This window comes from Lithobates pipiens, unplaced genomic scaffold (assembly GCF_037356315.1).
Source record: "Lithobates pipiens isolate NorthernLeopardFrog02 unplaced genomic scaffold, aLitPip1_a1.2 Scaffold_18, whole genome shotgun sequence".
Classification (NCBI taxonomy): domain Eukaryota; kingdom Metazoa; phylum Chordata; class Amphibia; order Anura; family Ranidae; genus Lithobates; species Lithobates pipiens.
Window position 1 is genome coordinate 402,777,917 of NW_027507758.1, and position 12,058 is coordinate 402,789,974.

The following is a 12,058-nucleotide window of genomic DNA, read 5'->3' on the forward strand; positions in this document are numbered from 1 at the left end:
GTGGTAAATCTAAAGCAGACTTGTAGGGATGGAGCAAGTATCTTAAGAGGTAATCAAGCAGAATGAGAAGTAGTGTCCAGGCTGATCAAAACTGTATCTGTAGCTGCTGGGGCTCTTGCATCTCTGCCTTTACACTAGACTGGAAACTCTTTGTACTAATTACCAGACTGTACCAGATTTTCTGGTTCAGTTCCACTTCATAATTGACTGACAATAATGTGCAAGGAAGGGGAAAATTTCAGGTTCACTACCGCAAGCACAGGATCTGAAGTGGTTTCATAGGGGGCCATCATTGCCTGGCACTAAATGCAGACTTAAGCAACTCTTATCTGCACTGTCTTCCAATTCATGGATTTTAAAAGTGAGATTAAAGTGCCTGGGTAAGAATAGCCGATCTACAGCAGGGCACTAATTCAATTGTGCGCCTCCATTACAGAGCAATTATACTGGAAGCAATCATTTCTGGAAGTTTGCCTCTTCAAGTGTGCAAAGGTAACTCACCTCTAGCAGCACCTGATCTCTAGAATATCAATGATGAGATGTTATACAAAACATAATGCTAAGTTCATACCTGCACAATACGCATGCACTGCTTTATCAGTGCATGAATGCATACAGAATTAAAAATAAGTTTGAAACATCAGCCTTTACATGGCCACTAACTAGTTAACTACAAATTTGAACGGCCTAAAAAAAAATGAATTCATTACCTTTCAGTTCATGCAATGTAAGACTGTCTCTTGCATTACCATGTGAACATATTGACTTATAATGATATTACCTTATAAAGATTATTTGATTTCATTAAGCCATATTTGCAGACTCTCCTTTGCTGAAATTATTTATTATTGTGTAATAAGCCTGACTAACTAGAAAATAATAGAAACAGCAGCTAGCTATTGCTACATGTATTGCAGTTAATAGTATCATTAATGAATGAGTGGTTGCAGTACAAGTAGTGCATTTCAGAGATAGATGCAAAGGTGACTTAGTATTTAACCCATTCTAAATATATTAAGTCTAATTAGTGACTAGACATTTATACTATGTAACAGCAGAATTGGCCTCGGGATAAAAATCAAAGAGTTATCTCAACAATCCCCTACTATTAACTAGTGACACACCGGAGGAGATCAGCAAAGGCTTACCTTTCAGTCATTGGACAGCACTCTTTCTGCAAGGCCTACTACAGCTGCTAAGTCCAGGGACTTTCACAGAAACGGTGCCCAAACAGGTTTGAGAAAAAAATCACAATTGACACCTGAAAGGATAACTACAGGAAAGTGGAGAGCAAATGAGCAAAATGTCTTCTGCCTGCACAGCCAGACCTTGTGCATAGGGAGTTACAAATGCACTGGCTATAGACTTTGTCCAAAGCTGTATTTTTTTTTTTTTTTTTTTTTAGTGAAGGAAGATTAGTTCATACAAAACTCAACAATACAGCACTGAAACCCATTGTTGATATTCAACATTTTTCACATAGCGGAACAGAATAGACAATACGGTATCTAGGAAACCGCGGGCTGGATTACAGGCTGATGATATCTCGTCCTTCTGGAGGCCTGTAATCCTTTTTATTACCTACCACAGCCAAAAGAGCAGAAACCTAAAATCAATAACATCACAACACTTAAAAAAGAACAAGGGATTAATTAAAACTGTTAAGGGAAATTGTAGGGAATACAATAGCTCTGGAGGAGTGGGGTAATGTAACACTTTTTAATAGCCCTAAGCTGCACTGTCTAGAAGTATGAATAATAATAGAGCAATCATTATACTTATATCATCACAGGTAATATGGCCAATAGGCAAAGTCTTTTTTACACAGTTAAGAATGCAAAATAAGCATACGTCATTTAAGAAACAGTAAAAAATCTCAGAGAGAATATCTACCACAAAGTGTTAAAAAATAAAAATAATTATTTAACATTGCAATAATAATGCTGAAAATATTTAATATGTTTAGATGATGTTGGAATTCAGATTAATTAAAAAAGACTAAGAATTTATGTTACATATTTTATAATGAGAAGACAAAAATTCTGGGATGCTGCTAGATAAATCACCAAAAAACACAGCTAAATAAAAACAAATGATTCAAATGTGTCAGTAAATAATAATATAAACACAAACAACTATTTACACAGATTGTTTATTTTGAGAAAATCGCATAATTAGTTTTTACATTAGTTGTTTTTCATCATACAGTCTCTCAAAAAATCCAGAGCCCGCGTTTTCCTAAAAACACCAACTAGTCCAGATAGCCACAGACATGATTGTTCCTTCCAGTCTCTTTTCATCACTTCTACAATTGACCAATTGACAACTGACTGATGGTTATCTTTTCACTTCAACAATGAAAGAAATTACCATCACTATTGGCTATGTACAGTAAATGCCTCCAGAGTAAATTACATGATTCTGAAAATTCGTCTATGCCGACTTGGTACAACATTCACACAAAAAGTTTCTTTCTGTGCATGTGCGTGTGTGCGCCTTGGTTCCTGTACTGGAGATTTGGCCTTTTCTGTCAGACGCAGAATAGAACTTGACAGCTTCTTTAAAAGATGAGTATAAAAGAAGTTTAATGAGGGATGGCACTGGGCTATTGGGAAGCGTCTATTCTTCACGATTGGCCATTCTCTCCCCACAAGACAAAATAGGAATGGGAGAGAAGATAAGCTGCATAGAATACTCGAAGGGACACTTCCACTGACCTTCAGATTTCCTTCCTTCCTTAACTCTCTTCTAATAATCTATTACAAAAAAAAATTAAACTCTACTTGAAGGTAACACATGTGCAAAGGGGAAGGTTATTTGTGATGAAAAAGAAATCTAATTGAACATAGTGTGAGGAAAAAATAGCAACCATGCAGAGATAAAATCTATTTAGTGGAATGTTGTAATGTGGGAATGCTATATATAATATACCATCATATTTTTAGAAACTGAATCTGAATATAGTTCAAACTCATTCAGAAATGAAATTAGCATAAGTATGAAGAGATATTGGATATTTTGTACAAAATGTTTGGGACAGAATATTCACATCCAAACCTTTTATTTGGTTTTTACAAGCATCCTGCACCACAAAAAAAATAAAATTTAACCACACAGACATTTTCAAACATATTCCTCTGTCTTACTTATTTAGTTACTTGCTGTCAGGTTTCCAGATACAACACAATAATATAATACAATGTATTGGCAAAATGCATTATAGGTTTCTGGATCATAGATTTTCTTTTTCTTTCTCCAATATGTAAATTTCTGAAATATTTATGAAAAATCCTAGTATTATCATAGAGACATTCTTTTGAAGTAAAAAATTGGATCATTTACACTGAATTTAGTAAATTTTGCATGTTTGTACCGCATACACTGTCCAATTTTTATTTAAAACTACAAAAAGAGATAGCACACAAGTGTAATTTGAGACACCATATAAGAATTAGTTACCACCCACAAAAAAAGAAATAAAAAAATTGCAAGGCACTAATTGCCCAAATTACCTTTATACCTTGAATGTTAGAGCTCCCTTTGTGGCATGGAGTATTTTAGTGTGCCCAGAGCTTATTAATATGTTAACATTAAATAAATGTATAAAAAATATTTAATAAAGTGCTTCTATTAAATAATAATAAAAAATAATAATATTGTGCCTATAGGTAAATAAGAGAATTAAGACGTCTGTTAAGTAGAAGAGTGGGATTGATAATAAAGTTGTCAGTGCCTCCACCCAGGACATTGCCTCTGAACACAGGGGATTCCCTTCTTGTAAAATCAACCAGTAATGTAATCAGGAACCATGGTGTGGCACTGGTACTCAGGGTAAGCCTGCACTTTAGTTTCTCCATAGTAGTTTCTAATCTGACAAGCAACTGGACCTCTAACTACCAGAAGTAGCCACTGGAATCCTTAAGCCTATGCTGGTTATCAAGTCCTAAGATAAAACTAGCTATAGAATCACAGACCAGAAGGCATAAGGTTAACTATAAAAATAAGAGCTGTATATAACTAAATTAACAGCAGGTGTAATAAACAGGTTCACCTACTAGTATACTGGAAAGTGACCACTACACACATACAGTAGCACAGACTTAGCTATCTGGCACTGTGCATGTAAGATAGTAACTATAGGACAGAGATACTCTGTCATAAGGATTTAGATGCCCACTCAAGAAGCTATGGGTAGATACCTATTAGAACGTAGGGATATTTGCATAATAACCGCTACCTCGGGTCTAGGCAAAACTGCAACAGCTGTAACTCCCCTGGACAAGACATGTGGCTGAGACTTTCTCTCTCTCTCCTTAAGCAACTATAGATCCAGGAAGTCATGGGTTATACTTTTTAGAGCTTACTGATGGTAAAATTCCTTAGTAACTTCCTTTCACATCATGTCAGCTATCTTTATTTATTGCTGCAGACAAAGAGTAAATGTAATTTGCAGTTTACTAAACAGGTGCAAAGTTAGATGCAACAATGCAAAACAAGGACAGATGGCAAAAAAACATTTATACACTTACAAATAATGAAAGCTTCACAATACTATAAAAGTTGCACAATCATGGACTCTTAACAGCAATGTCTCTGACTCAGTCAGGGTAACATGTGGCTGCATAGCATTGTCATAGCATAGACTTGTAATGTAGTGACCCGGGGATCACTTTTCAACCACTTGTAAAACAGTCTTCATTGCTTTTCAAAACCAGGAAAACAACTTCCTTTAGCAAAAGTAATAGACAGGTGCTGACTTCTTCCAGCTCCTTTTCAGGCTACCCCTGCAGGCAGGTTAACCTTTTCAAGACCAAAGTCCCTGTAATCAGGGTTAAAAACTCTTTCCCACCCAAAGTCTCTCTAAGCCTCTGAATTCTAGGTTTAAAATGAAGAATTACTAACCCCAAGGACATTATTAGTCAGTCCGATCCGCTCTGACTGGACTTCCCCTGAACCATTCACCCTGCATGGGTAAGAACCCTTCAGTACTAAAAAATGTGTTTATATTGTTCCCCCTAAAGGGACCACATCCAAAATAGGGGGGACACTATCACACCTCTAGGACCCAACCCTGGCATCCTGTACATATTCCTAATTGCCTTGACACAGAGGTGTCAGAGGCACTGTGGGCCACCCTACAGTGTATACTAGAGAGGGTATCTGCATGTTGATGTTGCTTCCCTGGCCTACGTTCCCCCACAAATTTGAACTCTTGTAGTGACAAGAACCATCTGGTTACACTAGCATTTGTGTGCTTGCTCTATCTCATCCAGGTCAGTGGGGCATAGTCTGACATCAAATAAAACATCCTGCCAAAGAGAAAACAGCATAGGGAGTCTAGAGCCCATTTACTGACCGGTACCCTGCTCCACTATTGCAAAATTTCTTTTGACAGCTTTCAACTTTGTACTTGAGAAAGATTATAGCGTTCTTCCCCATTGACCTCTTGGGATAGAATAGCCCCTAAGCCTTTGGTGGAGGCATCAGTTTAATTACTTAGAGAAGTCTGGAACAACCAGGACTGGATAGTGACAAAAAGCTGTTTTAAGCTCCAGAAAATAACCTTCAGCCTTATCATCCACTTGACCATGATTGACTTCTTACCCTTTGTTAGGTCAGTCAGTGGTGCAGGAATAGTGGTGAAATTGGGGACAAACCAAGAGTTGTACCCAACAGTGCCCAAACATGCTTAACCATGTTTGTGAAAGGGTGGGATCAAGCCTATTTAGCCTATACTTTGTTCATCCGAGGTTTCACCTACCAACAATGTACTCCAGGTACCTGGTCTCTTCCATTGCAATGGCACACCTCTCCAGAATAACAGTGAACACCTCATTCTGTAGAGAGTCTAACACAGCCTAAAGATGGGACTCCCAGTAGGTGCTAAAGGTAATAATGTCATACAGACACACTGAGGTGTATTTATGGTGTGGTCATAGTGTTCTATTCATTGTCCTCTGAAAATTAACCTGAATTGCAATATTTTATTTTGGAAGTGATCCTCTGAAATAGAAAATGTGGTCTTTTATCTTTCCTTCTTTAGTTAAAGGTATATACCAGTACCCCTTGGTAAGATCTAAGGTGGTAATATACTGGGCCAGTCTCAACCTTTCTATCAGTTCAACTACTTGGGGTATCAGATATGCATTGAACTTTGACACCTAATCGGGCTTTCTGAAATCATTACAAAAACACGGTGTCCAGTTGGACATCAGTACCAACACAATTGGGCTTCGATCACTCGCACTGTGATTTCTCAATGATATAGAGCTCAAACATTGTCTCACAAATTCAATAGGGTTTTACTCAGACCTTTACATTAGGTTACATAACAATGCAATGCTTAATTATCTTAGTAAGGTCTGGCAGCCCTGAAAAACTCTCTCCTTTTCTCTGTAAAAACTCTGGGAAAAACTGTGACCAACTCCACCCCTACAGTTGGCCTTGAGTTAACCTGAGCTCTCTGTCCTTCAAGGATTTTAACAGATTTATATGATAGATTTTTGGTAAAGCTTTCACTTCACATGCTGGAGTACTTTATAATTTATCTCACCAACCTTTTCTACCACCTATAATGGCCCCTGCCACCTGGCCAGGAACATACTCTCCACTGTGGGTATAAGCACATCCACCCTGCCCCCAACCTAAACAGACTAAGTTTGATCATTTGAGTGATATGCTCTACCACCTTCTCACGTGGAGAAGCTACTAACGCAAATGGAGAACACCCGGTGGATGCCTGAGGTATCTCTAATATGGCAAACTAAAGTCAAGTTAAGTAAAGCTTTATTGTCATTCTACTACATGTGAGTACATACGGTAGAACAAAATGTCATATCTCGCAGGACCACGGTGCTACATACTAATTAAACATAATTATAAATATACAAAAATAGAACACAGAAAAAAATGAAAAATGAAAAATTATTAACCTGTACACATCTGGCAACTATGTGACTGTACATATACTGTGTATTTCTAATGCCGCGTACACACGGGCGGACTGTATGGCGTACTTAGTCCGTCGAAACACATTTCAGCGGACAGTCCGCTCGTGTGTGGGCTTCAGCGGACTTTTTCAGTGTGCAGTCCGGCGTACTAAGAATTTCGGATTTTTCGAAATTCGGTCCGTCGTACTTTGGTTTCAGCGGACAATCCGCTCGTCAGTATGCTAGTTCGACGGACTAAGAATGGCGCATGCCCAGAAAGGATTTACACGGCGGAAGGGTGCTTTGCTGTGTGTTGGACTTCCTATTTCTAGTCCCGTCGTACGTGCTGTACACGTCATCGCGCAAGCTTTCGTCGGACTGTTTGGGTATCCGTGTGTGGTCAAGTCCGTTCAGTGGAAAGTATGACGGACTGTCCGTCGGATTGTATGACGGACTAAGTACGCCATACAGTCCGCTCGTGTGTACGCGGCATTAAAGTCTTTGTAGCAGCAAGTGTTTGTAAAAGGGTCTAGTTCAAATTCAAGAGTAAAAAGGAGGGGAAGTGAGATGTTCCTGGTCATGATATATATATAGGTGTCCGTCTATAAAACAGAGACCAGCCATGATCCTGAGGATTTCTAATGCCGCGTACACACGGCGGACTGTATGGCGTACTTAGTCCGTCGAAACACATTTCAGCGGACAGTCCGCTCGTGTGTGGGCTTCAGCTGACTTTTTCAGCGTGCAGTCTGGCGTACTAAGTATTTCGGATTTTTCGAAATTCTGTCCGTCGTACTTTGGTTTCAGCGGACAATCCGCTCGTCAGTAGGCTAGTTCGACGGACTAAGAATGGCACATGCCCAGAAAGGATTTACATGGCGGAAGGGTGCTTTGCTGTGTATTGGACTTCCTATTTCTAGTCCCATCGTACGTGCTGTACACGTCATCGCGCAAGCTTTCGACGGACTGTTTGTGCATCCGTGTGGTCAAGTCCGTTCAGTCGAAAGTATGATGGACTGTCCGTCGGATTGTATGACGGACTAAGTACGCCATACAGTCCGCCCGTGTGTACGCGGCATAAGGTGTACCTGTTTATGTAGCTGTGATAAGGAGCAGAAAACTTGTTCTCCACCACTCATCACAGTCCATGACCGTTCTGTCACAAACGGCCAGTTTATAAAAGTAAGATCTAAAGATCTCACAGCCGTTACATTGAAATATCTCAGTTCCAGATTCACAAGCTCAGAGGTGGAGAATCTGGGAGAGAAGGTGGTGCCATTAGAGGAAGAAGGCTTCTTTCTTCCTAATATCAGCATCAGTGTGTTAAAAATGAATGTTAACAACATATAAATATATACTATATACAAGTGTGTATATATATATATACAGTATATATACAGTACAGACCAAAAGTTTTGACACACCTTCTCATTCAAAGAGTTTTCTTTATTTTCATGACTATGAAAATTGTAGATTCACACTGAAGGCATCAAAACTATGGATTAACACATGTGGAATTATATACTGAACAAAAAAAGTGTGAAACAACTGAAAATACGTCTTATATCCTAGGTTCTTCAAAGTAGCCACCTTTTGCTTTGATTACTGCTCCACACACTCTTGGCATTCTGCTGATGAGCTTCAAGAGGTAGTCACCTGAAATGGCTTTCCAACGGTCTTGAAGGAGTTCCCAGAGATACTTAGCACTTGTTGGCCCTTTTGCCTTCACTCTGCGGTCCAGCTCACCCCAAACCATCTCGATTGGGTTCAGGTCCGATGACTGTGGAGGCCAGGTCATCTGGCGCAGCACCCCATCACTCTCCTTCTTGGTCAAATAGCCCTTACACAGCCTGAAAGTGTGTTTGGGGTCATTGTCCTGTTGAAAAATAAATGATGGTCCAACTAAATGCAAACCGGATGGAATAGCATGCCGCTGCAAGATGCTGTGATAGCCATGCTGGTTCAGTATGCCTTCAATTTTGAATAAATCCCCAACAGTTTCACCAGCAAAGCACCCCCACACCATCACACCTCCTCCTCCATGCTTCACGGTGGGAACCAGGCATGTAGAGTCTATCCGTTCACCTCTTCTGCGTCGCACAAAGACACTGTGGTTGGAACCAAAGATCTCAAACTTGGACTCATCAGACCAAAGCACAGATTTCCACTGGTCTAATGTCCATTCCTTGTGTACTTTAGACCAAACAAGTCTCTTCTGCTTGTTGCCTGTCCTCAGCAGTGGTTTCCTAGCAGCTATTTTACCATGAAGGCCTGATTCACACAGTCTCCTCTTAACAGTTGTTCTAGAGATGTGTCTGCTGCTAGAACTCTGTGTGGCATTGACCTGTTCTCTAATCTGAGCTGCTGTTAACCTGCGATTTCTGAGGCTGGTGACTCGGATGAACTTATCGTCCGCAGCAGAGGTGACTCTTGATCTTCCTTTCCTGGTGCAGTCCTCATGTGAGCCAGTTTCTTTGTAGTGCTTTATGGTTTTTTCCACTGCACTTGGGGACACTTTCAAAGTTTTCCCAATTGTTCGGACTGACTGACCTTCATTTCTTAAAGTAATGATGGCCACTCGTTTTTCTTTACTTAGCTGCTTTTTTCAGTCTATTCAGTAGGACTATCAGCTGTGTACTGTATCCACCTCCTGCACAACACAACTGATGGTCCCAACCCCATTTATAAGGCTTGAAATCCCACTTATTAAACCTGACAGGGCACACCTGTGAAGTAAAAAAACATTTCAGGTGACTACCTCTTGAAGCTCATCAACAGAATGCCAAGAGTGTGTGAAGCAGTAATCAAAGCAAAAGGTGGCTACTTTGAAGACCCTAGAACATAAGACATATTTTCAGTTGTTTCACACTTTTTGTTAAGTATATAATTCAACATGTGTTAATTCATAGTTTTGATGCCTTCAGTGTGAATTTACATTCTTCATAGTCATGAAAATAAAGAAAACTCTTTGAATGAGAAGGTGTGTCAAAACTTTTGGTCTGTACTGTATATGTATATATATATATATATATATATATATATATATATATATATATATATATATATATATATATATATATATATATATAATTACATTTTCTTTTAAACTTTAATTTCACTTTTTGAACTCGGCTGCACTGTGATCTCACAATATCTCACAAGATTACAGGCAGCCCACCCACTTTTACACTTTTCCTCTGTTCTCCCTCTAAGAACTGAAGTTCTCAGCTTCATAAACCGACTGCAGAGGAGATAATTTTCCTCTGAGATCTGCTGAGAAATGAACTGAAAAAAACTCAGTTTAATAAATGTACACCATAGGTTGTGTAGCACTTACCCCCGAAGGAGCTGCTGATAATTGTTCAATTCTGCACTCTGCCTCTCAACCCCAGAAATGGACTCGACCCCCTTGGCACAACTGTATAGTAATGTTAGTGTAATGCCCTGTACACACGGTCGGAAATTCCAACGGAAAAGATCAGATCGGATTATATTGTCGGAAGATCCGATCATGTGTGGGCTCTTATTGGACTTTTTCCGCTGGAAATTCCAACGGAAAAAATTTGAGAGCAGGATCTAAAATTTTCCGACAAAAAAATCCAATCTGACTTTTCCCGATCGCTTGTAGAGAATTCCAACGGACAAAGTGCCACGCATGCGCAGATCAAATTACGAGACCAAAGCTATTAGCTACTAGCCTCTATGTAGTCCCATCGTACGCAAGGAACGTCACCACATTCCGAACGATCGGATTTTCAAACAACTTTGTGCGACCGTGTGTGTGCAACACCAGTTTCGGACAAAATCCATCAGAAAAAATCAGACCGATTTTGTGGTCAGAATGTCTGACCGTGTGTACAGGGCATTAGACCCAATGGTAAAGAGAAACACAGTATGAAACACTGTACTGTATATATCAACTTTGGTACTCGTCACTTTTCAGCTTTAATAATATATAGAATCTCACACAAGGTATCAATTAACCAGCTGAAAGTTTACTGAGGTAAAAGTTTAAAACAATGAACAGTGTGATAACTCAGAGACAGTAAATGGCAATATAATAGTCAATGTAAATGTGAAACTGTATTCAAGGATCACCATAGATAGTGTATGCAAACAGGTACACAGTGGGACAGGTATCCAATACCAATCAACAGCTATATTGAGCACCTTCCACACTGAAACCTCCGAGCACACACACATACCAATTCTGCAGCACAATGCTATGAACATACAACAGCACAATACAATATATTTTTGTATGATATACTCAAGGGCTCCCCCTAGGTTGCAATACACTGTTCACTCTGCAAACCGAAGTTGTGCTGCTTTAAAAAATGACAAAGTCTCTTGTCTTCTTCCTCTTCAGCTAGCTTTTTTATAGTAGACAGCAGTATTTGTAAATCCAGGTAGGAAACAAGTAAATAGCAAATTATAGTAGAAGTGACATGCTGGCAACCGAGTGTGTGCACATGTAAGACGCCCGTAGAACTTCTTCCTTAAAGAGGGATGCAACTCAGCATTTACTTTGCAGTATAGGGAAGGCAACCCCTGAAGTTCCACTGTACACAGTCTATGGATAAATGAGATCACTTCTGTGGGACTACAGATCCCAGCAGCAGTCTGGAACTAATTCAAACAGCAACAGTGTACTATATCGATCTGGACAAGTGCCCGCTCACCACACCAGGTCCAGATGCTTGTTAGGCTCCGCTCTTGATATCTCAGTCCCGATCCAAGCTGGCGCCATCAAAACCCCACCACTCCTTCAGATGGCCGGTGACTGTAAATGCAGATGGCTTCCGATGCTTTGAAGCGCAGACAGATCCTCCTGCTCAATCAGCAGTGCAGTTCACAAGGATCCCTCTGGGGTGGGCGATCTGCTCTCCTCTGTAGGCCGCAGGCTCTCCCAGCCCTAGGCACACACAGACCTCCTGCTGTATGTTGCATGACATCTGGAGAGAGAGAAAACATGTCACGCCTGTCTCTTTTATTTGCTTACACAGCAGGCTATTCTGTGGCTTGGCCTTGTAGGTAAGTGAATTGGGCATTGTGGGTCAGTAGTTCCTTGACTGAGTTAGACATATGAACCACTTGAACATTAAACTACATTACCCTTAATGCTTTGC

At 39.9% G+C, this 12,058-nt stretch overlaps 1 protein-coding gene and 1 long non-coding RNA gene across 5 annotated transcripts in view; both read right to left on the reverse strand.

The window, feature by feature from the left end:
* LOC143988381 (uncharacterized) overlaps window positions 1-1,358 on the reverse strand; it is a 162,121-nt gene extending 160,763 nt beyond the window's left edge. The window contains exon 1 of one of the 3 annotated variants that reach the window (XR_013276839.1): window positions 1,149-1,358. Coding sequence is in view for 1 of the 3 variants with exons in the window: in XM_077487906.1 (XP_077344032.1) it covers window positions 1,149-1,159 (11 nt within the window). In the remaining 2 variants the exon portion in view is untranslated. The remainder of the gene's footprint in view (window positions 1-1,148) is intronic. The other 2 variants (XR_013276840.1, XM_077487906.1) reach the window with 2 other exon arrangements.
* A 9,546-nt stretch (window positions 1,359-10,904) lies between these two features.
* Window positions 10,905-12,058, reverse strand: part of LOC143988382 (uncharacterized) — a 949,733-nt gene continuing 948,579 nt past the window's right edge. For both annotated transcript variants that reach the window (XR_013276841.1, XR_013276842.1), the window contains exon 7: window positions 10,905-11,884. This is a non-coding gene — a long non-coding RNA (uncharacterized LOC143988382). The remainder of the gene's footprint in view (window positions 11,885-12,058) is intronic.